This window comes from Muscardinus avellanarius (assembly GCF_963383645.1).
Source record: "Muscardinus avellanarius genome assembly, chromosome: 6".
Classification (NCBI taxonomy): Eukaryota; Metazoa; Chordata; class Mammalia; order Rodentia; family Gliridae; genus Muscardinus; species Muscardinus avellanarius.
In genome coordinates this window covers 93,681,720-93,705,757 of record NC_137791.1, presented here as the reverse complement: position 1 = coordinate 93,705,757, position 24,038 = coordinate 93,681,720, and the positions used below count along the sequence as shown (strand labels likewise).

General features: G+C 42.1%; 1 protein-coding gene across 1 annotated transcript in view; it reads left to right on the top strand.

The window, feature by feature from the left end:
- The window catches only part of CRACD (capping protein inhibiting regulator of actin dynamics), a gene marked incomplete at both ends in the record, with an annotated part of 120,644 nt that overhangs the window by 58,453 nt on the left and 38,153 nt on the right, over positions 1–24,038 (top strand). The window contains one exon of the mRNA XM_080697244.1: positions 2,152–2,323. Within this exon, the coding sequence (XP_080553370.1) occupies positions 2,152–2,323 (172 nt within the window). The remainder of the gene's footprint in view (positions 1–2,151; positions 2,324–24,038) is intronic.

Genomic DNA, 24,038 nt, shown 5'->3' with positions numbered 1-24,038 from the left:
TTTTTGAGGACTGAATGCTTAACACAACATAGGTATATAAAGCATCTATTAAAAACAGCTCTTCCTTTTAAATGAGATTGAATACAACATTGTTTGGGGATCTGCTGACATTGGGGGTCTGTCTGCACCCGTACTATCGACCCGGGACTGTTTTCTTCTTGTGATGGGGGATTTTTTTCTGTCTGCTTCTTCGGTGCCTTTTGCCAGAACTTAGGCTTAAACATCTTTCTCCTCACTTCAGATTTTCTGCAAAGTCTCAGTAAGGACAACACTGGAAATGCAGTGCCAGCTCATTACCTCACTGATGAACCTTTAGACCAGACCCCTTTGTCGGCTGTGGCTGCAGAGCTCTAGCCCTTCATGGTCAGCTAAGGGCTGTGCCTGTGTGCTTCAGGCAGGCACTTTTCAGTACATACTGTGAACTTCTACCTTTCCTCGTCCTTCACAACTCCTGACTCAATTCAGAGACGTGTCCCCCATAACATGGGCAAGTTATTTCATCTCTCCGGGTCTCAGGTTCCTCATCTATTAAATGGGGACATTGGTAATATTTTCTCTATAGAGTTGTGAAGACTGTGTTGTATCTACAAAGTTCTTGGATCAGTAGTACCTAATAAGGGTGAAACAATTTTTTTTTCAGTGGCTGTGAGCCAGGCATGGTGGTGTACACCTATAATCCCAGTACTTGGGAATCTGAGACGGGAAGATCACAGGTTTGAGGACAGCCTCAGCAACATAGCGAGACTAAGTGACCTAGCAAGACCCTATTTCAAAATATAAAAATAAAAAGGGCTGGGGGTGTGGCTTGGAGGTAGAATGTCCCTGGGTTCAATCCCCGGGGCTGCAATGAATGAATGAATAAATGAATGAATGAATTGCAGACCACGGTCCGAGTGGCTCTTTAAGCCTCATCAAATAAAAGAAAAAGATGCTTTTTCTGGTGGTGTGCACTTTCTTTTCCATGGTAGGAGTGGAGTGATGTGAAGGATTCTGTATCAGAGGAACAGAACTGAAAGGTATTACGTGAACTAGCACAGACGGATGTTGGCAGGAAGTGAAGGCTCTGGCTGGATGTAGCAATATTTGGGGAGATGTTTATAGCAACTCCCTTGGGGTTTTTCATAGTAGGTTTTAAGAAGAGACAAGAGACATAAACTAGAAATATATAGGGATGCAGGGCATTGGGGTAAAGCTTGTGCCAAGTGCTAATAGTTATCTTCTCTATCTATAGAGGGCTAAAATAGAAAGCCTGAAAGCCAGGCATGGCGGCACATGCTTGCAAGGCTGAGACCTATGCTTGCAAGGTCTCACAACCTAGTGAGACCTTGTTTCAAAATAAAGAATAAAAATAGGGCTGGGGGTAGAATGCCTCTTGAAGATGGATGGATGGTTGATGTGCATTTTTTTAAAACACCTGTATGACTTACGTTTTTTCCAGCTTCCTCCATGGAGAAGGACATTGCCCACCCGCTTTGTTAAAGAAAGCAAAGCTGGGTGTGGCAGTGCATGCCTGTAATCCCAGTATTTGGGAAGCTGAGACGGGATGATCACAGGTTGGAGGCCAGCCTCCACAACTTAGGAAGACCCTGTTTGTTTGGTTCATTTTTGGTGGCGCCACAGATTGAACCAGGGGCATTGAACCCCAAGCTACACCCCTAGCCCTATTTTATTTTTGGATTTGGAAACAAGATCTTGCTAAGTTGCTGAGAAACTCGCTAAGTCAACGAGACTGGCTTTGAACCTTTAATCCTCCTGTCCCATCTTCCCAAGTACTGAGATTATAGTCGGATGCCATCATGTCAGGCTACAAGACTATTTCAAACTAAAAAGGAATAGAGGTGTAGCTCAGAGGTAGAATGCCTCTTGGTTCAATCCCTAATACAAAAAAGACAGACAGACACCACCTTAGTGTAGCATGTGTGCAAGGGTGGGCCATGAGGATGCTGGCCCTCTTGTACTCCCCAGATGTCTCTTGGAAACTGAGGCAGGCGGGTGCCTCACAGCTGGCCCTCCCATTCCTGGAACTGGGTTTGGCCGCAGGCGCCCTTTGCCCCGGCTCCCTTGGCGGAGGCTACTGGGTTGTAATTTGCTCCTAGGTGCAGAGGCTCAGCCCTATCAAACTGCAGCAAGTGTTTATCTTGTAATCCACAGACAAGAAGAAGGGAGGCAAATTCCAGCCTTTTAAGAAGTTGTTTGGTAAGAGGAAAAAGAAAGATACTTCACTGTCACGGGAGGAGTCGCTGAGGAAAAAGAGTCAGTCTCCCCGGAGTATCAGCAATGGGACGTTCTCTTCAGATGAGGAGGCTCTGGAGGACAATCTGAGGTAGGAGCTGAGACTTTCTGTTCATGCCTCTGGTGGAGTTCGGGTGGGGAACAGGGTCCCGGGGAAGGCAGGTGCCATCTGTTTGGATTTGACTGGCAAGGAAGGCATCATTGCAAGTGTATTCTGCCTAGGATCTCTGCAGGGCTCCATGCCTGTGGTGTGGAGAGCTCCCCCGGGGACTTAGTGGAATGGGTCTGAACTCATTTCCCCCAGTGCACAGGGGTTGGGCATTCACTGGCTGCCCTCGCTGGCCTGGCTCAACAAGCTGCTTCGGATTGAGGCCCTCATTCCTCTGTCCATAACTTGTCAAAGAAATGCCCACAGGCTAGAGGATGCAGAATTCTTGAGGTGAGGATGCAGAACTGAACGTCCACCATCTCCAGCAGCTTTTGGAATGTGTTCTGGGTGCAGCTTCCAATGCCTCTTTGTCTTCCTCCCTTCCATCTTCCTCCCTCCTTCCCTTCTTTCTTTCTTTTGATTCCTCCTTTCTCCCCCCCACCCACCTCCTTAGAACACAGGCACTAACTCTCACTGTGACAGTGTCAGGAACTCAGATAAGCAGGGTCAGGGGGACTTTGTCACCTGAGTGCTGGGAACTGAAGTCAGAGAGGCCGAGCTCAGATGCTGACAGCTCAGTCCTCAGCTCCCCTGAGCAGCCTTTGAACCGGCCCTCAGGTTTACTTCCCTCCCCTGTGCACTTAGTTAGCACTGTGGGCCTGGCTCCAGCACAGGACTTGTCATTTTATGCAGAAATCATTAGTTTGCTTGCCCGTCTCACTTGACTGTCAGTCCCAGGAAGCCAAGGGACCAGGTTTTAGTCAGCCTCCTATTTGGGGTTCAAAAACTGTTTCTTATAAGCACAAAGAGAGAAGGGACATATGTTTTCTCTAATATGCCCAAATTGGGAGTATTAGGGATAGCAGAGGGATTCCAGATAATGGAGGGGAAACCTCAGCAAAGCTAATAGGAGAGGAAGAAGGCTGACATTAATAAATGGAGGAGCTACACCCGAGCGTGTGTAAAAGTATGAATGTAATAAGGTCAACCTGGACACTCATTGTTGGGAGGGGGAGGGGAAGCGAGGGGTGGGGGAGGGCACCAAGCACAGCCTGAATGTATACCATTTCAATATGATTCGCATGAAAAAATAAATTAACAAAAAAGCTGTTTCTTATGAATATCTGACACTGCCCAAGTTACTTAATACACATAGACCAAATCTGCACGTGGTAGAATCTGGGAGGCTCTTACTGTGTGCAAGGACACAGGCAAAGTCACTCCTGTGGTGTGTGTCAGTGAGTGAATTCTAGTAGACACCACCGCTGTGCCCTAGCTACAAGGCTTTCCAACAAGGGTGCACCAACACCAGCCACTAGTGTAAACAGTACTGACTCTGCCTCCAGAGGCCTATATCTTTTTTCCATTGTCTTTGCCCTTTAGGGTAAAAAAAAAAACAACCAAATTTAATTTTATCCTTTAGGGTAAGAACACTGTGGAAGGCATGGATTTAACCAAAAGGAAGCTGACATTTCAGCAGTTGTCAGTACTGATATGTAATTGAGTACTGTCCAGTGTGAATCAATTTTGATTTTACTTTAGTTTCTTCACTTGTAAAATAGGAATGTGAATATTTTTCCCTCAGTATCAGAATAAGATAGATACTACTAATGTATGATCAAGAAGCAATTTAATGCCAAATGAGGTCACCTAGAAAGTTCCCCTTTGAAAGGATGGTCCTGTGAAGCCAACCCATCTCCTATGTAGGTTTTGCCGAGTCCTTGATGTCTTACTGAATCATCTTTGTCTCTTTGAGGGGCTGGGGACCCTGGAAATCTTCTTCTCATTTAAGTCCTATATTTTCTTTACCTCCTAGGGTTTTCCTAAAGGCTTTACATTTTGTAAAACCTTGGGAAATATATAAGATTTATATAAAATATAGGCAATGTAATCTATTCTCAATATTTACTCTTCTTTGTAAAACTCCATTTTTTAGAAATGTGCTATATTTTTATTAAATACTTGTTTATAAGAGAAGCTTATTATTGGAGCCTGGGGATGCACACTTGTAATTCCAGTGCTTGGGAGGCTGAGACAGGAGGATTCGGGTCTGCGGCCAGCTGTAGCTACTTCCTGAGGCCCTCCACAACTTAATGCGACCCTGTTTTAAAATAAAGAACAGGGCTGCAGGTGTAGCTCAGTGGCAGAAAGTCCCTACATTCAATCCCCACTAACTGCAAAAAAATAAAATAAAAAAATAAAAGAGAAGTTTATCTTCTAGCTGGATGTCATGGCACACACCAGTAGTCATAGTACTTGGGAGGCTGAGACAGGAAGATTGTAGGTTCACGGCCAGCATCAGAAGTATAGCAAGACTCTCAGCAACCTAGTGAGATACTGCTTCAAAAATAAAATATAAAATAGGGCTGAAAGGTTTATCTTAGAGATAGAATGCCCCTAGGTTCAATCCCTAGTAACACACACACACACACACACACACACACACACACACACACAAGAATGATAAACTTTGAAACACAAGTTTTTAAAATGTCTCTCTTTAAATATTTTTTTTTAATGCTGGGCGTGGTGGCGCACGCTTGTAATCCCCGCGCTTGGGAGGTGGAGACAGGAGGATCACGCAGACTTGAAGCCAGTCACTCTGGCTTAAGAGATCCTGTTTCCAAATTAAAATATAAAAAATAGGTCTGCGAGTGTAGCCCGGAGGTAGAAGGGCTTCCAGAAACCCCAGTACCACCAAAAAATAAAAATATATATTTTTAAAAAATAAAATAGAAACATAAGAAAATATAAATAATTAAAAATATGCTTTCTCTCTTTCTTCTAGGAAATAGACAATTGCAAAGTAATTCTGTCCACAAAGTAAATACCTCAACATTGCTTATGGCATAGCTGACCTTTAATTATCCACCCTGATTATAGATGGAGAAAGCGAAAAATATCATTTCTTATATTTCTTATTTTCAGTTCACTCCTTAATTAACAGACCTATTACTTTACATTCTGTAGTGATTTTAAAAGCTTATATCTATTTTGCTGTCTCGAAAGTGGAAAGCTCTCACTGAAATATAAAACTCAAAATTCTGTTAGCATGCTGGGGGAGGTGGTACATGCCTGTAATCCCAGTACTTGGGAGGCTGAGACAGGCAGATCGCAGGGTTCAAAGCCAGCCTCAGCAACTTAGTGAGTCCCTCTGCAACTTAGCGGGATCTTGTTTCCAAATAATAAAATTTAAAAAGGTCTGGGGATGTAGCTCAGAGGTAGAATGCCCCTGGGTTCAATCCCTAACACTATACACACAAATAAATAAATAAATTCTATTAATATAGCCAGGTGTGGTGGCACACACCCATAATCCCAGTACTTGGTAGGCTGAGAAAGGAGGATCACAGTATCGAGACCAGCTTTAGCAATTTAGCAAGATTCTCAGGAACCTATTAAAATCCTGTCTCAAAATAAAAAAATAAGACAGGGTATAGCTAGGAGATAGAATGTCCCTGGGTTCAATCTGCAGTAACAGAGAGAGAGAGAGAGAGAGAGAGAGAGAGAGAGAGAGAGATTGAGTGAGAGAGAGAGAGAGAGAGAGAGAGAGAGATTGAGTGAGAGAGAGAGAGAGATTGAGTGAGAGAGAGAGAGAGAGAGAGAGAGAGAGAGAGAGAGAGAGATTGAGTGAGAGAGAGAGAGAAGGAGGCTAACTTCAGTCTAATGTAAGGGAGAATTTCCTAATTACTGGAACTACCTAAAAATGGAAGGCTGGGTCTGTGTCCATAGGGAGTGGGGCCCATAAGAGTGGGATTTCTTCACTGAGTGAGAATTTAAAATTACTGAACTCCAAGAATCTATAATTCCAGAACTGTCTATGCAGCCCAGAATAGCTCCTCATTCATCTTTCTGCTTGAAGTTTTCCATTCCCTTTGGGCTTTTAAAGCATTCTGTTCTTTCTCTAGGTTAGAAACCTTCATGTCTCCTAGACTGCTGCTATTAAACTATGCATGCCTTGGGAAAAGCTTTTAATAATGTAATGTGATTTGTGTTAATTAAATACAATGACTATTATGTTTCCAAAAGTGTGTTAAATAGATGGTACATGTAAAAAGGGGGAAAAGGGTGATCTTGGTAAATAGGTCTGGGAAATTCTGGGCACAGAATTCTAAACATGGGATTTTACAGGACTTCTACTGTGCTCATGTGCCCTGTGAATCACTAAGAAGAGGGGTGTAGCATGGGGCATTTCAAGATTCCCTTCACTACAGACTCTTTTTTCCTATAGGGAATAGCAAGTGGCATGTATTGAAGCTGCCACTAATTAAAATCCATATGATGTGTTTTGTACAGGGAAACTCAGGTAATAGTTACTGTGACTTTCTAAGGTTGACATTATTCTCCCCAGTTCAAAGGTGAGAAGACTAAAACTAAAGTGACTTACCCAAGATCATACAGCTGATAAGTCCTGGAGCTACTAACAGGCATAAGCAGTGCATTTCTTTGCATCTCCAAGAGGCTGCAGCCTTCCTAAGGAGGTAGGCATGTGGCCCTGAGTTGTGCTACTAGTGCTGGGTCACCAGACTCAGATGTCTGCCCACTCCTGCTGCCCGACTGAGGCTCTGCTACTTCCAGAGCTCCACTTGTTCTGATTCTAGTTTCTTCTGAACACCCAGCATCTATTCTATCAAGCACAATTTCAGCACTTTATATTAAGAACCATCTTTAAGGACATTGAGAAACTGAGGGCTCCAGAGAGAAGGAGCTCACTCTGGGGCTGGAACAGTCAGGAAAGGGCTCAGGAATGAGGAAGCCTTAAGCTGGCTCCAAATAGTGGGCAGGACTTGGAGTAGCTGAGGAGAAAGGCGTGAACCTGTCACATACTAGCATAAGCAGAAACTTTCATGCAAGAATGAATGTAGGAAATAGAATGGGAGAGAACTTTCCATCTCACCCTATGAAGCCAGTGTGAACCTCATACCAAAACCAAGACAACACAGGAAAAAAACATAGACTAAATATCCTTATGGATATATACCCAAAATCTTCAACAAAACACTACCAGACCAAATCTAGCAATGTATAAAAAGGATCATATGCCATGACCAAGTGGAATTTGTCCCAGGAATGCAAGGTTGGTGCAACATAGAACAATCAATATAGTATGTTATATTAGAATCTAGGCATGGTGGTGCTTGCCTGTAATCCCAGTACTTGGGAGGCTGAGATGGGATGATGACAGGTTCAAAAACAGTCTCAGCAAGTAGTGAGACTGTCAACAACCTAGTGAGACCGTGTTTCAAAAACCAATATGGCTGGGGGTGTAGCTCAAAGTTGGAATGTCCCTGGGTTTAATCCCCAGTACACACACACACACACACACACACACACACACACACACACACTCACCATATAAAAAAGCATTTGACAAAACCCAAACATTCTTTATGATTAAAAACCACAACTAAATAGGGACAGAAACTTCTTAAACTTGATAAAGGACATCTACAAAAAATTCCACAGCATCCAGGTGTGGTGGCACACACTTGTAATCCCAGTGCTCTTGAAGGCTGAGACAGGAGGACTGCAGGTTCAAGACCAACACATGGTAAGCTGGCAAGACTCTGTTTCAAAATATAAAGGCTGGGAATGTAAAAGAAAAGAAAGAGAGAAAGGAAAGAAGGAAGAAAGGTAGGTCCATAGCTAATAGCATAATGGTGAAAGAATTAATATGCTTTCTTTAAAATTGGAAAAAGAAAAATATATCTTCTTTCTTCTCCTGTAATCAACAGTGTTCTGTACAGTACTATACTGTAGCTTATAACTGGGACAATTAGAAAAGAAAAACAAATAAAAGCATCAGTCTTGGAAAAGAGGAAGTGAATCCATCTCTATTTGCAGATGCCATGATTATATATGGAAGTTCTTAAAACATCCCCATACAAAAATCTAATAAATAAGATTAAATAAGGTTGTAAGATACAGGATTGGAGTTTTTGTGTCTTTATTGTATTTCTGTACACTATTGGTGAAAGATCTGAAAGTAAACTTAGGAAAACAATTCCATTTACTATAGCAAAAAAAGAATAAAATAATTAAGTATAGATTTAATAAAACTAATGCAAGACTTGTACACTAAAATGACAAAATATCATTGAAGGATATTAAAAAAGATCTAAATAGATGGAAAGACATCCTATGTTCATGGATTAAAAAACTTAATATGATTAAGCAGAAACTTTGGGCAATACTCCCCAGACTGATCTGCACATTCCAAGCAGTCTCGATCAAAATTTTAGCTAATATCAGGCGTGGTGGTACATGCTTGTAATCCCAGTACTTAGGAAGCTGAGACAGGAGGATCCAGGTTCACAGCTAGCCTCAGCTACTTAGTGAGGCCCTCTACAACTTAGTGAGACCCTCTTTCAAAATAAAGAATAAAAAAAAAGCAGGATGGGGGTGTAGCTCAGAGGTAGAATGCCCCTGACTTCAATCCCCAGAACCACAAAAAACAAATTTTATATCTATTTTTTCTTCCAAGAAGTTATCAAGTAGATCCTAAAATTCATACAGAATATAAGAGATGCAAAATAGATAGAATAATCTTAAGAAATATAAGGTTAGAGGACTTATATTTCTCCATTTTAAAACTTAATACAGGCCAGGTGTAATGGCATATGCCTCTAATACCAGTGCTTGGGAGGCTGAGACAAGTGGATCATCTATTTGAGACTAGCCTAAGCAACTTAGTGAGACCCTCATCAACTTAATGAGACCCTCTTTCAAAATAAAAAATAAAAATGGCTGCGGATGTAGCTCAGAGATAGAATGATCCTGGATTCAATCCCCAGTATAAAATAAATAAATAAATAAATAAATAAAGTAAAACTCACTACAAATTTATATTAATCTGAACAATGTGTTACTAAGGATAGAGATAAATGGAATTGAATCATGAGTCCAGAAATAAACCCTTACAGTTATGATTAACTGATTGTCAATAAGAGTGCCAAGACAATTCAATGAGTAAAGAATTGTTTTTTCAATAAATGGGGATGAGACCATTGGATGGCTACATGCAAAAGAATGAACTTGAATGCCTTTTTTACACCATACATTAAAATTAACTCAAAAGTGATTGTGAATCTGAATGTGAGAACTAAAATGATAGAATTCTTAAAAGAAAACAAAGGAATAAGTTTCCATGACCTTTAATTAGACAGGGGTTTCTCAGGCACCAGAAGTACAAATGACAAAAAGCAAACAAAAAAAAAAGCAGATAAATTCGACTTTATCAAAATTAAATTTTATGTTACACATGGTACATCACAAAAGTGAAAAAAACTACCCACACAATGAAAGAATATATCTGATAAGATATATTCAAATAATATGACTTCCGGGAAGATGGCGACCGAGAAAAGCGGGGCTTAAGAGCCCCGCTAACAACAAATCTCCATTACCACAAAATCAGCGCCTTTCAAAGCCAGAAAACAACATCACCAGAGGAAAAAAAAAATCACCAGGCTCCAGAGAGAAAGCGAACTGAGAACAGAGCCACAAAGGAGATCCTCACGCCCGAGGACGCGGCTTCACGCCCGAGGACGCGGCAGCAGCGCCATACTGCCAGCGGCACCAGCGAATTCACGGGACGACCACAGCAAGCCGAGGGGAGCCGCTGCGGAACAGCCAGGCGGGATTTCTCGGCGCAGAGGGCATCTAAAGTTTCCAGTGGCTGAGCTCAGCACACGCTGCAGGGATTCAGAGTGGAAATCAAAACCAAGAAAAAAAACGCCAGCCCCATAGCCGAGGGCGTAGCAGCGGCGCCATATTGCCACCGGCAGCAACAGCACCAAATTCATCGAATTCAGTAGAGCTACATCTGCGTACTCAAGAACAGTGAGTCAAATTGTGGGCCACAGCGGAGAAATCCCAGTACTGTACTCACTGGGACTTGACCCAGTGGGAGAGGGGTGGTGGCAGTGATATCACACCATAGGAGAACGTGCAACCTGGCACCCACCACAGTCTAAAGCAGCCTCTATCGACTCTCTGGGTCGGAGACTCTGTGATACAACCCAGTAAAGGAGTAGTGGGGTCTGAGATACTACTGACTCGAGATCCAGAGCACCTTAAGTGAAGTCATAGTGACCCAAGGGAAGAACCCAGAGAAGGCACAAACTTCTGAAATCATGGGAAAGAAGAATAATACTGGAGCAATGAATGCTCACAACTCCACAACATCAGAACCCGATAAAACAGAAAATCAGAGATTTCTAGAAGATCAAATCAGGAAAATAACTGTAGAAATAATAGAGGTGCTTCGAAAAGAACTCAGAGAGAGCCAAAAAGAGATGAAGGATGCAATTAATGAAGTAAAGGCATCAATTCAAAGCACAAACAACCAATTAGACCACATGGAGAACAGAATCTCGCTCTTAGAAGATGATCATTCCAAAAATGAACGCATAGTTTCTAATCTAGAAAAAAATATCCGACAGCAGGAATCTGATATTGAAGAAATATGGGCCCATTTTAAGAGAGCTAACCTAAGAATAATTGGAATAGAGGAGGGAAAAGAAAGTGAAACCAAAAGGATCAACAATCTCTTCAAGGAAGTAATAGCAGAAAATTTTCCAAACATAGAGCAAGAGGTCAATACACAGGTCCAGGAAACTTATAGAACTCCCTTTAGACAGGATCAGAGAAGAGGATCCCCACGCCACATAATTGTCAAAATGACCTTTGTGGAAGCCAAGCAGAGAATCTTAAAGGCAACAAAAGCAAAGGGCCATGTGACATTCAGAGGCAAACCAATTAGAATCACTCCAGACTTCCCAAACCAAGTCATGAGAGCCAGAAGGGCTTGGAGTAACATATTCCAAACTCTGAAAGAAAACAACTTCCAGCCCAAAATTTCCTACCCAGCAAAACTTTCTATCAAATTAGATGGAGAAATAAGAAGCTTCCATGACAAACAGAAACTGAAGGAATTTATGTCTTCAAAACCAGCACTAGAGAAAATACTCAAAGAGATTAACTACAAAGAAGAAATAGGTAACACACATCAGAAGTAGAGAAACAAGATTTTCCATCCAACAGACAACTAAGATTGGTTATCTGTGGAGATTCATTATTTATGTTAGTCTTTTACCTATCTGTAAAGGGTATTGTTTGCCTTTATTGTTGTTAATTTTTAGGATTTCTAGTTGGAATATTAATATATCTTCAGATATAGCATTTGGAAATATTTTATCCCATTCTATTAGTAACTTTTAACTCTGTTTACATTGTCTTTGGATATACAATATGTTTTTTATTTTTTAGGGAGTTTGTATACTCTTCTGTTGCCTGTGCCATTGAAATCATAACCAAGAAATCACTGCCAATTTCAATGTTGTAAGGTTTTATGACCCAGATTTTCTCCTAAAAGTTTATAGTCTTAAGATTTATATTTAGGTCTTTTATCTATTTTGAGTTAATATTTGTATATGGGATTAGGTAAGGGTCCAATTTTATTCTTTTCCATGTAATTATTATTTTTCAACAATATTTAGTTAAAAGATTATTATTCCCACCACCAAATGTTCGTGGAATCCTTGTCAAAAATAACTTGACAATATAGGGAAGAATTTAGCTCTAGGCTTTTATTTAACTCCAATGGTTTATATATCTGCCTTTAGAATAGTACTACACTGTTTCAATTATTGTAGCTTTATATGGTTTGAAATCAGAAAATATACATCTTCTAGCTTTGTTCTTTTTCAAGATCGTTGTGGGTACCTAGAGTCCATATTCCATATTAGGATAGATTTTTTTTCTGAAAAATAAATATATAAATATATGATAGTTTCACCTAAAAAATAGAAAAAATAGATTCTCTGGTAAGAAAGAAAGCAAAAAGAAATATTGAAATGTTATCTTTAAGTCATCAAAAGCTTGGTATCAGACAAATGAAACTGTTATTTGAGATTATCATTTTTAATTTTTGATAAATTGCTATAATACTAGATGTCAATCACTAAGCCAAGCATGGGAGGGAGGGATAGGGAGAGAATGGGGTGGGGATCGGGTGGGGGCTGATTGGGCGATGTGTGCATGTATGTCTACAAAAGTATATATCCCACTATGATGTATGAATACAGTGCACCAATTAAAAATTAAAAAAAAACAAATAATATATCTGATAAGAAACATATCCAGAATAGGAAAATAACTGACAACTCAATAATTAAGACATTTTTTAGTTTTAAAGGATTTGCATACCTTAAAATAGGTATAAAATTGTTAATTTTAAAGGATTTGAATACCTTAAAATAGGTATAAAATTGTTAATTTTAAAGGATTTGAATACCTTACAAAAAGGTATAAAATGTTTATTAACATATAAACCACACTTGCTCAACATCATTCACCATCAGGGAAATGCAAATCAAAGCCACAAAAAGATATTACTTCCCATCCCTTAGGATGGACAGACAAAACAAGAGACAGACAAAAACAAGTATTGGTGAGGATATGGAGAAATTTTTTTTTTTTTACAGTAATTTTTTTTTTTATTGGTGCACTGTATTCATACATCATAGTAGGATACATACTTTTGTAGACATACATGCACACTTTTCCCAGTCAGCCCCCACCCAATCCCCACCCCATTCTCTCCCTATCCCTCCCTCCCATGCTTGGCTTAGTAGTTGACATCTAGTATTATGGCAATTTATCTAAAATTAAAAATGATAATCTCACATAACAGTTTCATTTGTCTGATACCAAGCTTTTGATGACTTAAAGATAACATTTCAATATTTCTTTTTGCTTTCTTTCTTACCAGAGAATATTTTTTTCTATTTTTTAGGTGAAACTATCATATATATTATATATTTATTTTTCAGAAAAAAATCTATCCTAATATGGAATATGGACTCTAGGTACCCAAAACGATCTTGAAAAAGAACAAAGCTAGAAGATATATATTTTCTGATTTCAAACCATATAAAGCTACAATAATTGAAACAGTGTAGTACTATTCTAAAGGCAGATATATAAACCATTGGAGTTAAATAAAAGCCTAGAGCTAAATTCTTCCATATATTGTCAAGTTATTTTTGACAAGGTTTCCATGAACATTTGGTGGTGGAAATGATAATCTTTTAACTAAATATTGTTAAAAAATAATAATTACATGAAAAAGAATAAAATTGGACCCTTACCTAATCCCATATACAAATATTAACTCAAAATAGATAATAGACCTAAATATAAATCTTAAGACTATAAACTTTTAGGAGAAAATCTGGGTCATAAAACCTCACAGCATTGAAATTGGCAGTGATTTCTTGGTTATGATTTCAATGGCACAGGCAACAGAGGAGTATACAGACTCCCTAAAAAAAAAAAATTGTATATCCAAAGACAGTGTAAACAGAGTTAACAGTTACTAATAGAATGGGATAAAATATTTCCAATTGCTATATCTGAAGGTATATTAATATTCCAACTAGAAATCCTAAAAATTAACAACAATAAAGGCAAACAATACCATTTAGAGATAGGTAAAAGACTAACATAAATAATGAATCTCCACAGATAACCAATCTTAATTGTCTGTTGGATGGAAACTCTTGTTTCTCTGGTTCTGGTATGTGTTACCTATTTCTTCTTTGTAGTTGATCTCTTTGAGTATTTTCTCTAGTGCTGGTTTTGAAGACATAAATTCCTTCAGTTTCTGTTTGTCATGGAAGCTTCTTATTTTTCCATCTAATTTGATAGAAAGTTTTGCTGGGTAGGAAATTTTTGGCTGGAAGTTGTTTTCTTTCAGAGTTTGGAATATGTTACTCCAAGCCCTTCTGGCTCTCATGACTTGGTTTGGGAAGTCTGGAGTGATTCTAATTGGTTTGCCTCTGAATGTCACATGGCCCTTTGTTTTTGTTGCCTTTAAGATTCTCTGCTTGGCTTCCACATTGGTCATTTTGACAATTATGTGGCGTGGGGATCCTCTTCTTCGATCCTGTCTAAAGGGAGTTCTATAAGTTTTCTGGACCTGTGTATCAACCTCTTGCTCTATGTTTGGAAAATTTTCTGCTATTACTTCCTTGAAGAGATTGTTGATCCCTTTGGTTTCACTTTCTTTTCCCTCCTCTATTCCAATTATTCTTAGGTTAGCTCTCTTAAAATGGGCCCATATTTCTTCAATGTCAGATTCCTGCTGTCGGATATTTTTTTCTAGATTAGAAACTATGCGTTCATTTTTGGATTGCTCATCTTCTAAGAGCGAGATTCTGTTCTCCATGTGTTCTAATCGGTTGTTTGTGCTTTGAATTGAGGCCTTTACTTCATTAATTGCATCCTTTATCTCTTTTTGGCTCTCTCTGAGTTCTTTTCGAAGCACCTCTATTATTTCTACAGTTATTTTCCTGATTTGATCTTCTAGAAATCTCTGATTTTCTGTTTTATCGGGTTCTGATGTTGTGGGGTTGTGGGCATTAATTGCTCCAGTATTATTCCTCTTTCCCATGATTTCGGATGTTTGTGCCTTCTCTGGGTTCTTCCCTTGGGTCACTAGGACTTCCCTTAAGGTGTTCTGGATCTCGAGTCAGTAGTATCTCGGACCCCACTACTCCTTTACTGGGTTTTATCACAGAGTCTCCAACCCAGAGAGTCGATAGAGGCTGCTTTAGACTGTGGGGGGTGCCAGGTTGCACGTTCTCCTATGGTGTGCCACCGCCCCTCCCCCACTGGGTCAAGTCCCAGGGAGTACAGTACTGGGATTTCTCCTCTGTGGCCCGCAATTTGACTCACTGTTCTTGAGTACGCAGATGTAGCTGTACTGGCCTCGCTGAATTCGCTGCTGCTGCCGCCGGTGTTAATATGGCGCCGCTGCTACGCCCTCGGCTATGGGGCTGGCGTTTTTCTTCTTGATTTTGATTTCTACTCTGAATCTCTGCAGCGTGTGCTGAGCTCGGCCACTGGGAGCTTTAGATGCTCTCTGCGCGGAGAAATCCTGCCTAGCTGTTCCGCAGTGGCTCACCTCGGCTTGATGTAGCCTTCCCGTGAATTCGCCGGTACCTCCGGCAGTATGGCGCTGCTGCCGCATCTGCCGCGTCCTCGGGCGTGAGGATCTCCTCTGTGGCTCTGTTCTCAGTCCGCTTTCTCTCTGGAGCCTGGTGATTTTTTGTTTCACTGGTGATGGTGTTTTCTGGCTATGAAAGGTGCTGATTTTGTGGTAATGGAGATTTGTTGTTAGCGGGGCTCTTAAGCCCCTCTTTTCTCAGTCGCCATTTTCCCGGAAGTCCAACCTACCGGATATGAAGAAATTTGAGCCCTCATACATTCATGGTAGGAATGTAAAATGTTAAAGATACAGGATGATTTTATTTTATTTTATTTTTTGTGGTATGGGGATGAGTAGAACCCAGAGGCTTTCTACCTCTGAGCTATCCTCCCAGACCTATTTTATACTTTATTTGGAAACAGGGTCTCACTAAGTTGCTGAGAGCCTCACTAAGTAGCTGAGGCTGGCTTCAAACCCGTGCGATCCTCCTGTCTCAGCCTCTCAAGCTCTGGGATTACAAGTGTGCACCACCACGCCGGGCTCAAGATATAGGATGATTTTTAGATAAATTCTACTATATAAAAACTATCCAGTAACTTTATAAATGGGGAAAGTGAGGTTCAAAGAAATCCCACTGCTCTTAGTGTGAGAGATGAGACTAGAATCCCAGTCAGCTCTTTTTGCATATGGTGGTCCTTTTATTAGAACAGCCCCATCTCCCATCTCCACTTCCTTCACCTAGCTAACTCCTCTTCATTCTTCAGTTTTCTGCACTGATGCACCTTCCCTAGGGGAGCAAGCTTTCTCTGGCCCTCTCAGCCTCGACCACACTCCTCTGGCCAATACTGTTCTCACAGCTTCTTTCCTTTTCCTAACGTTCTTGTATTTCCGGCCCCTGGCACAGAGCACGCGTACAGTAATCATTGAGTGAATGAATGCATCAATATTACACGTCCTAACATACTGAGTCTTCCCACTGCACAAGTCAGTGTTCACTTAATCCTTCCTTCAGCATCCCCGGTAAAGAGTACCATCGTCCCGCTGACCCACCAGGAGGGGAACGTTACTTGGTTGGCATCAGCGGGAGTGAACACAGTGAAGATCAGGCCTCTTGTTACAGCATGTGCCTGAGGTCACTTGGCCTTGCTGCTTTTCAGGTAATGAAGTCAGAAAAGACCAGTTTTAGGCGATCACTTGTCCTTCACATCTAGGAACCTGGGAGGTATTGTTGAACAGGGAGTAAAGATGATGTTAAATGAATGAAAATTAAAGACTAAGCTAGAGATGTTATAGAGCTGAGTGTGGGGAAAGAAGGTTGATGCATCAGGAGTGGCAATTCTAGCCAGGCGGGCTGGTGCACACTTGTAATCCCAACATTTGAGAGGCTGAGACAGGAGGGTGTAGGTTTGTGGACAGCCTCCGCTACTTAGTGAGGCCCTTTGCAACCTAGTGAGACCAAGCACAGTCTGAATGTATGCCATTTTCAATATGATCCACATAAAAATTAAAAAATTAAAAAAAATAAAGAATAGCTGGGCCTGGTGGCGCACGCTTGTAATCCCCGCACTTGGGAGGCAGAGATAGGAGGATCGCGCAGGTTCGAAGCCAGCCGCGCTGACTTAAGAGACCCTGTTTCCAAATAAAAAAATATAAAATAGGTCTGGGAGTGTAGCCTGGAGGTAGAAGGGTTCCATCCCCAGTACCACAAAAAAATACTACTACTACTATTACTACTACTACTACTAATAATAATAATAATAAAGAATAAAAAATAGGGCTGGGGATACAGCTTGGAGGTAGAGTGCCCCTGGTTTCCATCCCCAGTACCACAAAAAAATAAAAATAAAAAAGTAGTGTCAGTTCTGAGAGATGAGAAGCAGCAGGTGAGGAGCTGGGGTCCTTCTCTGAATGCAAGTACTGTCACTAGAGAGCTGAGTGACCTGAACTAAGCCAGCCCCTGCCGTCAAGTGTCTATCCATCTCCGAGGATTATCACGGGGCATAAATTCATGTGCTGTAACACTCTCTGATGTAAAGCCCTTTACAAACGCAAGGTATTAGGGCTGCAATAAAGATGATGTTGATGATTAGGGGTCTCTTTCCAGAGCATTAAAATAAAAGAAAGAGGAAATTGAGTGAAATGGTAGCTAGAGAGGCTTATGTAAGGATCTTTCTCCACGCGGGGCAACTGAGGAGTGGAATAGGAGTGTGAAGCCCTACAGAGCTTGGGTCCCCACAGAGCGTGAGAGGCAGGTTGGATGATAGCTCCCCCTGGGATGCAGACACACGACTGAGCGTGGAGACTGGAGTCGACGGCCCTCTGACTTCCAGCTCTAAGATAGTGTATTTTAAAATTCTCAGCTTGCTTCTTCTTCCTTGACCCTGTAAGACATATTCTGTTTTGGTTGTAGTTGACAGGTAATTTGAAATTCTGTAGCCTTCTGAGTACCGTATATTTTCATAGAATACCAGCATCCGGGATGCGCCTCTAAGATACCACACAGCGTGTAATCTGCCTCCGTCTCTCCCAGCAACGCTAGTTTGTTTGATGAGGATGTCTAATTGCTCTTTAGCATTTCATTTGGATGAGACGCTCTGATCTGTTTAGAAAGAAAACTGCTGATCAATTACATTTGGCCCCCGTTGCCATGGAAATGGGCTGAAATGGAACTGTAATTATATTTCCCTATTCCTGAAGTGAATCCCTAATCATTGCCATAGTAATTACCCAATATCTATGGTCCCAAATTACATGATGCTTGTCCAAAAAAGACAAAGGATAAGGAGTTGGGGGCCGGCCGGAGGCACCATTCCCCACACAGCTGCAGAAAGCCTTCTCCTTTTTTGGGTAGGAGTGTTCCCCTCTGCAGGCTCAAACTCCAAGTGTACATGATGTCACTGTTCCTCGCGTGTGCCAGAGGCTTACAGTAGTGGTTGGAAGGCTGTACCAGGTAGGATGATTCCAGTTGTAACAGCAACCACAACTACTAGTGTCTTCCACGGTAATTTTTTTTATTTTTATTGGTGCATTATATTCATACATCATATTGGGGTAAAAAAAAAGTGTGTGTACATACATGCACACATCACTTATTTAACCCCTACCCAATTCCCACCCCATTTCCTCTCCTTCCCTCCCTCCCTTGCTCAGCTTAGTGGTTGACTTCGATATGTTTAAGTACATTGTGTGTTTTAGAGATTTTCCTCTTCCCCCCTCCTTTCTCCTCCTTTAGGTTGTCTTGTTTGCTCCTCCATAGGATTTTCTTTTTCATCTAGAGTTCCTCCTATGACCCAATTCTCCCTAACTCTCACATATTAGGGAAAGCATCTGATTTCTTATTTTTTGTGACTGACTAATCTCACTTAACATAATGTAATTAAATATATCATCTGAGGCTCTGGAATGTGTGGAGGACTTGATGAGCCCAGCAACATCATTACTATCTAGCTGGATTCCCTTTTTTCCCTGGCATCCTCAGGGCATGGGTTCTTGTCCTAAGGTTTGTCTCCTCATAGTTACAAGATGGCTACCACAGTTCCAGGTATCACACACAGACAACACAGACCAGGGACAAAAAGAGGACTGTGCCTGTATTGTATCCTTTTGTGTGTGTGAATGGAACTTCACAGAAATGTCTCCCCCCGTAGCAAACTGTACCTTGCTTTCCATCATTCTTTTTACACAGACTCTGCCCAGAGAGCAGGTCCAGCTCATGGTGGATATAGCGCATGGTGACTCCTCCCTGCTGTCCTCAGCACTGAGTGCCTAGTCGGTGAGGAGTGGAGTGGCGTGACTCCAGGGCCGACTCAGTTTCTCCTGCTTTCCTTCCTAACTTCTCTCTCTACATCGACCTTTCAGCACCCTGAGCTGGAGGCTGCAGGCCCAACTTGTCCCCTCTGTCTCAGCTTCTCTACTTCTCAGATAAGCACAGGCACAGAGCTCTAGGCTGGGCTCAGGCAAGCCACTTGCCTGGGGTGTGGCATCCTTTGCTCTCAAAGAGCCAAGAAAAATGGCAGCCACTAGGGGAAAAGTGGAATAAAAATACCAGAGAGTTGCCCATCATGGTGGTGCACGCCTATAATCCCAGTACTTGGGAGGTTGAGATAAGAGGATCACAGGTTCAAGACCAGAAACTCAGCAACTTAGTGAGACCCTGTTTTAAAATTTTTTAAAGGGCTAGGGGTATCGCTCAGAGGTAGAATGCCCCAGATTCCATCCCCATTACCAAAAAGTAAAACAACCCCAAAATACCAGAAAGCTATAGATTTGTCCATCCACTGAGGCCCAAAGAAACAGAACCAAGATGAAGAGCCCAAAGCAAAGGGTGAAAACATTGGTTTCCAAGTCACCTCACAACAGCAGCGAGATTCCCTTTCAGGGACGCATCATTGCCTTCCTGTGCATAACTCTGATAGCACAGTGTCTGCTTCCAATGATAGAAGCCAAAAGCCCCAGACCCTCACTTCCCCTCCCACTGCCTCCTGGTGTGAGAGTGTGACCCAGCCTGGACCATCAGGCCTTCTCTCCTAGGACTTAGCTTGGCAGGTGTGTGAAGGATGGAGAACACACACTAAGAACAGCTGATTAGCAGGCTTGTGATGCCCGGATGTCTAGAGCTCTCTTAACTCCTGTGTTTCCCTGAGCCTGGGCTCTAGCTTCTTTTGTTTTGTGAGCCCCCATCATTTCTTTTGGTTGGGCAAGACAATGTCAGTTTCTGTTGTTTGCAAGTAAGAGCTGTAGTGGACACATGGAGACCCCAGGAAAACCAGAGAGAAAAGGTTTGGAATAGAAAACGGAAGCAAAACCCAAAGCAATTCAAATGGAAAAGATGGCTTAGAAGAAACTTTTAATGGTGCTGAAGATTCTCCTGACTTGGCCACCCTCCGGCTGCTCAGAGGTCCCACAGTGGCCTCCTATACAGACCCGAAAAATGCCCAGGACCTGAAGTTCTCCTTCCTGCTGTCATGTTTGCAGCACTACAGAAAACCCATTCGGTAAGCCAGCTCATCCTACGGTATTAATCATTCACTCATCTATTGAAAGAACTTAATCACAGATTTTATCATCTAAAGCAAAGACAGCAAAGACAGTGGACGTGATTCCTGATCCCTGACCTCGTGCAACTCCATACTCAGTGATAACAAGATGTGATAATACTGTCATTATCATCACATCTGTGTGCACTTGACACACCAGAAACTTTCCTTTGCCCTCTCACTGAAGCCTGACTACAGTAACCACAACACAAAACAGCAAGAGATCCATGCCAAGAGCTTTCAGGGGAGACAAGTCCCCTTTCCTCTAGAGAGCAGGAAAGGCTGGGTCAAGTGAAGATTTGAGCTGGACTGGGAAGGATGGATAAGCCCCAGATGCTGAGACTGGTCTTGGAAAGTCCATAGAGGTCCCGAACCTAGGCAATGACAGAGCCCAGTGAGGGGATCTGAGCAACCAAGAATTTGGGTTTGCCTCACACAGTGCTTGAGGTAGGGTGATATCTGATTATAACAGATAACATTTATATAAATGCTTACACTATTCTAAGTGGTTTACATAGCATTACACATTGGATCTTGACAAAGCCATATGAGGTAGGTCTATTATCATCCCAATTTTTGTTTGTTTGTTTGTTTTTGTTTTTTTCAGTACTGGGGATTGAACCCAGAGGCATTCTACCTCGGAACTACACCCCCAGTCCCATTTCTTATTTTTTATTTTGAAACAGGGTCTCACTAAGTTTTGAGGGCCTTACTAAGTAGCTAAGGCTGGCCACGAACCTGCAATCCTCCTGTCTCAGCCTTCCCTAGTACTGGGATTATAAGCGTGAACTACCAGGCCCAGCTTATCATCCACATTTTGAAGATGAGAAAACTAAGGCACCAGCTGGCCGTGGTGGCACACGCCTGTAATCCCAATATTTGGGAGGCTAAGATAGGAGGATCGCAGGTTTGTAGCCAGCCTCAGTTACTTAGAGAGGGCTTCCCCAAAATAGTGAGAACGTATTTTAAAATAAATTGGGAGCTGGGCATGGTGGCGCACACTTGTAATACTAGCATTTGGGAGACTGAGACTGGAGGATTGCAGTTTGCAGCCAGCCTCAGCTACTTAATGAGACCCTTGCAACTCAGTGAGACCCGGTTTCAAAATAAAGAATAAAAAAAATAGGGCTGGAGGTACAGCTCTGAGGTAGAAAACCCCTGGGTTCCATCCCCAGTACCACCAAAAAAAAAAAAAAATCTGGGGTGTCCCTCAGAGGTAGAATGCCCCTGGTTCAATCCCAAAGTACCAAAGTACAGGAGGAAGGGGGAGGAGAAGAAAAAGAAAATGAAAGCGCCTAGAGACTTAGTGACCTGCCCAAAGCCATATGTCTGGCACACGGTGGAAACAAATTTTAGAGGCAGGCACACCTCTGAAAATGGCCCCAAGTACCAAGTCCTACACAACCCAACCTTTATTTCAGACTCAGAGTAGTTTAGGCCCTGACATGCAGGGGTTCAAGTGCCAGGACACTGTGGGAACTTCATCCAGTAGGATTTGGGCAAGAAAGAAACATGGGTGGCTTCTGCGCTGATGCATGAAGTGGTCTGCAATTAACATAGTGTTAGAAAGCAGAATTGCAGAAGACTTGAGTGGGCACCATTTACAGATGCCAATCACGTCACAGTAGGCGGGAGGTGAAGCCTGGCGACAGTGACAGTTACACACCTTTGACCTTACAGCTGCCCTCAGGGTCTTCCACTGAGGGTTCCCACCACGTCCGGGCACATGCCCAGTGCAAGCTCGGAGCCCCCGGCCCCTGCCCTCTTAGGGTGATGGGGCATCAGGCCCTGCAGCTTCCTCTTAAGTAGCCCAAGAAACCAAGTCTGAAATGGCTTAGGTGTACACAGTAACAATGAAAATAAAGCCTTCAGCTGAGCAAAGGTTGAAAAGTTCAAACTTTATACTGCTCTTCACATGTTAGTTAACATAATAATCCAACCCAAGCCGGGCCTGGTGGCGTACGCTTGTAATCCCAGCATTCGGGAGGCTGAGATAGGAGGACCGCGGTTCGTGGAAAGCCTCAGCTACTGAGTGAGGCCCTCTGCAACTTAGTGAGACCCTGTTTCAAAATAAAAGAATAAAAAGTAAGGCTGGAGGTATAGCTCGGAGGTCAAATGCCCCTGGGTTCCATCTCCAGACCTGCCCCACAAAAAAAAATCCAATCCATTCATTAAGTGGAGTATAGTAATCCAGGCCGAGGAGGACCTTCCTGAATTTTTTTTTTTTTTTTTTGCATGAAGATGCCAAAAACCCAGACCCAGAGGTGCTACACCCCCAGCCCTATTTTATTTTGAAACAAGATCTTGCTAAGTTGCTGAGACTGGCCTCAAACCTGCAATCCTTCCGTCTCAGTTTACCAAGTACTGGGGTTACAGGCATGAGCCACTGCACCTGCTCCTGAGATCTTTCAGCTCAGAGGCGCACCCTTCAGAACAGCCAGGTTGTTCTGCATGCCACCAAAGTGAGCTGATAGTGCTGTGTTATTTGTTTTAAAGTAGCCTCTTAGGGCCCCAGGTAGATTGTTGAGAGTGAACCCAGTTCCCCGGGCACATGAAGGGACAGAGGAGGGGGACTAAAGGAGAACAGCAAGTCTCTTTTCTCTTGTCCTTCCAAACCCATAAAGACTTAGGTCAACAGGCTTTAATGTTCTATAAGTAGGACAGGACTCAAAGCCATTCCAGGACTGACTTAATGCTAATACACACACCTTTCCTCAGAGTCGACATGACTCAGCCTATTTGAAACCTCTGGTCTCAGTTAATAGACCCTGGAATGTATCCATGGCCCTCGCACCCTGGGGGAGGGGTTGAGAGGACTCCTCAATTGTTGTTCCATGCAGTGTATATCAGGACCAGCCTTCCCAGCGTTGTACCTCAAAGCTCCCATGATTGGAGGCAAATGGCAACAGGTTCTCTTACTCGTCTTTCTCTTCACCTAGTTTTCCTCCTCTGCTTTTCCCTGCCTTCCTCCCCCTCCTTCTTTTGTCCTATAAAGTCTTTGCCAATCTTCACGAAAAATAAAGACAACTCCTGGGTGTGAAATGAGGATTTATGGCATACCTGCTTATCTTTTGACCATGTCTACAGTTATGAGTCATATTATATTTATAATTTTTTAAAAAGCTTCACTGATACATATTATTTGCAATAGCTGAAAGGTGGAAACAACCCAAATCCATGGATGAATAAATGTCTAAAGAAAATGTGGTAAAAACATACAAAGAAATATTATTCAGCCTTAAAAAAAGGAATGAAATTCCGGCACATGCTGCAACATGTACTAAACACCATTGTACTAAATGAGCTAAGCCGGCATGAAAGGACAAACGGGGTGTGATTCTACCTATAGGACCTACCAGGAGTAGCCGGGTTTGTAGAGTGAGGAAGTGGAGCTATGGTTGTTGGGGGCTGTGGGGAAAGAGAAAATGGGGGTCATTGTTGAGTGGGCGTGGAATTTTAGTTTGGGATGAGGGAAGTTTAGAGATGGACTGTGGCGACAGTTGTATAATAGCACAAATGTACCTAATGCCACAGGATTGCACACTTAAAATTATTAAGATGCTAACTTTTATCTTACATATATTTTACCACAATTTAAAAAATCAATATTATGTAAATATAAAAAAAT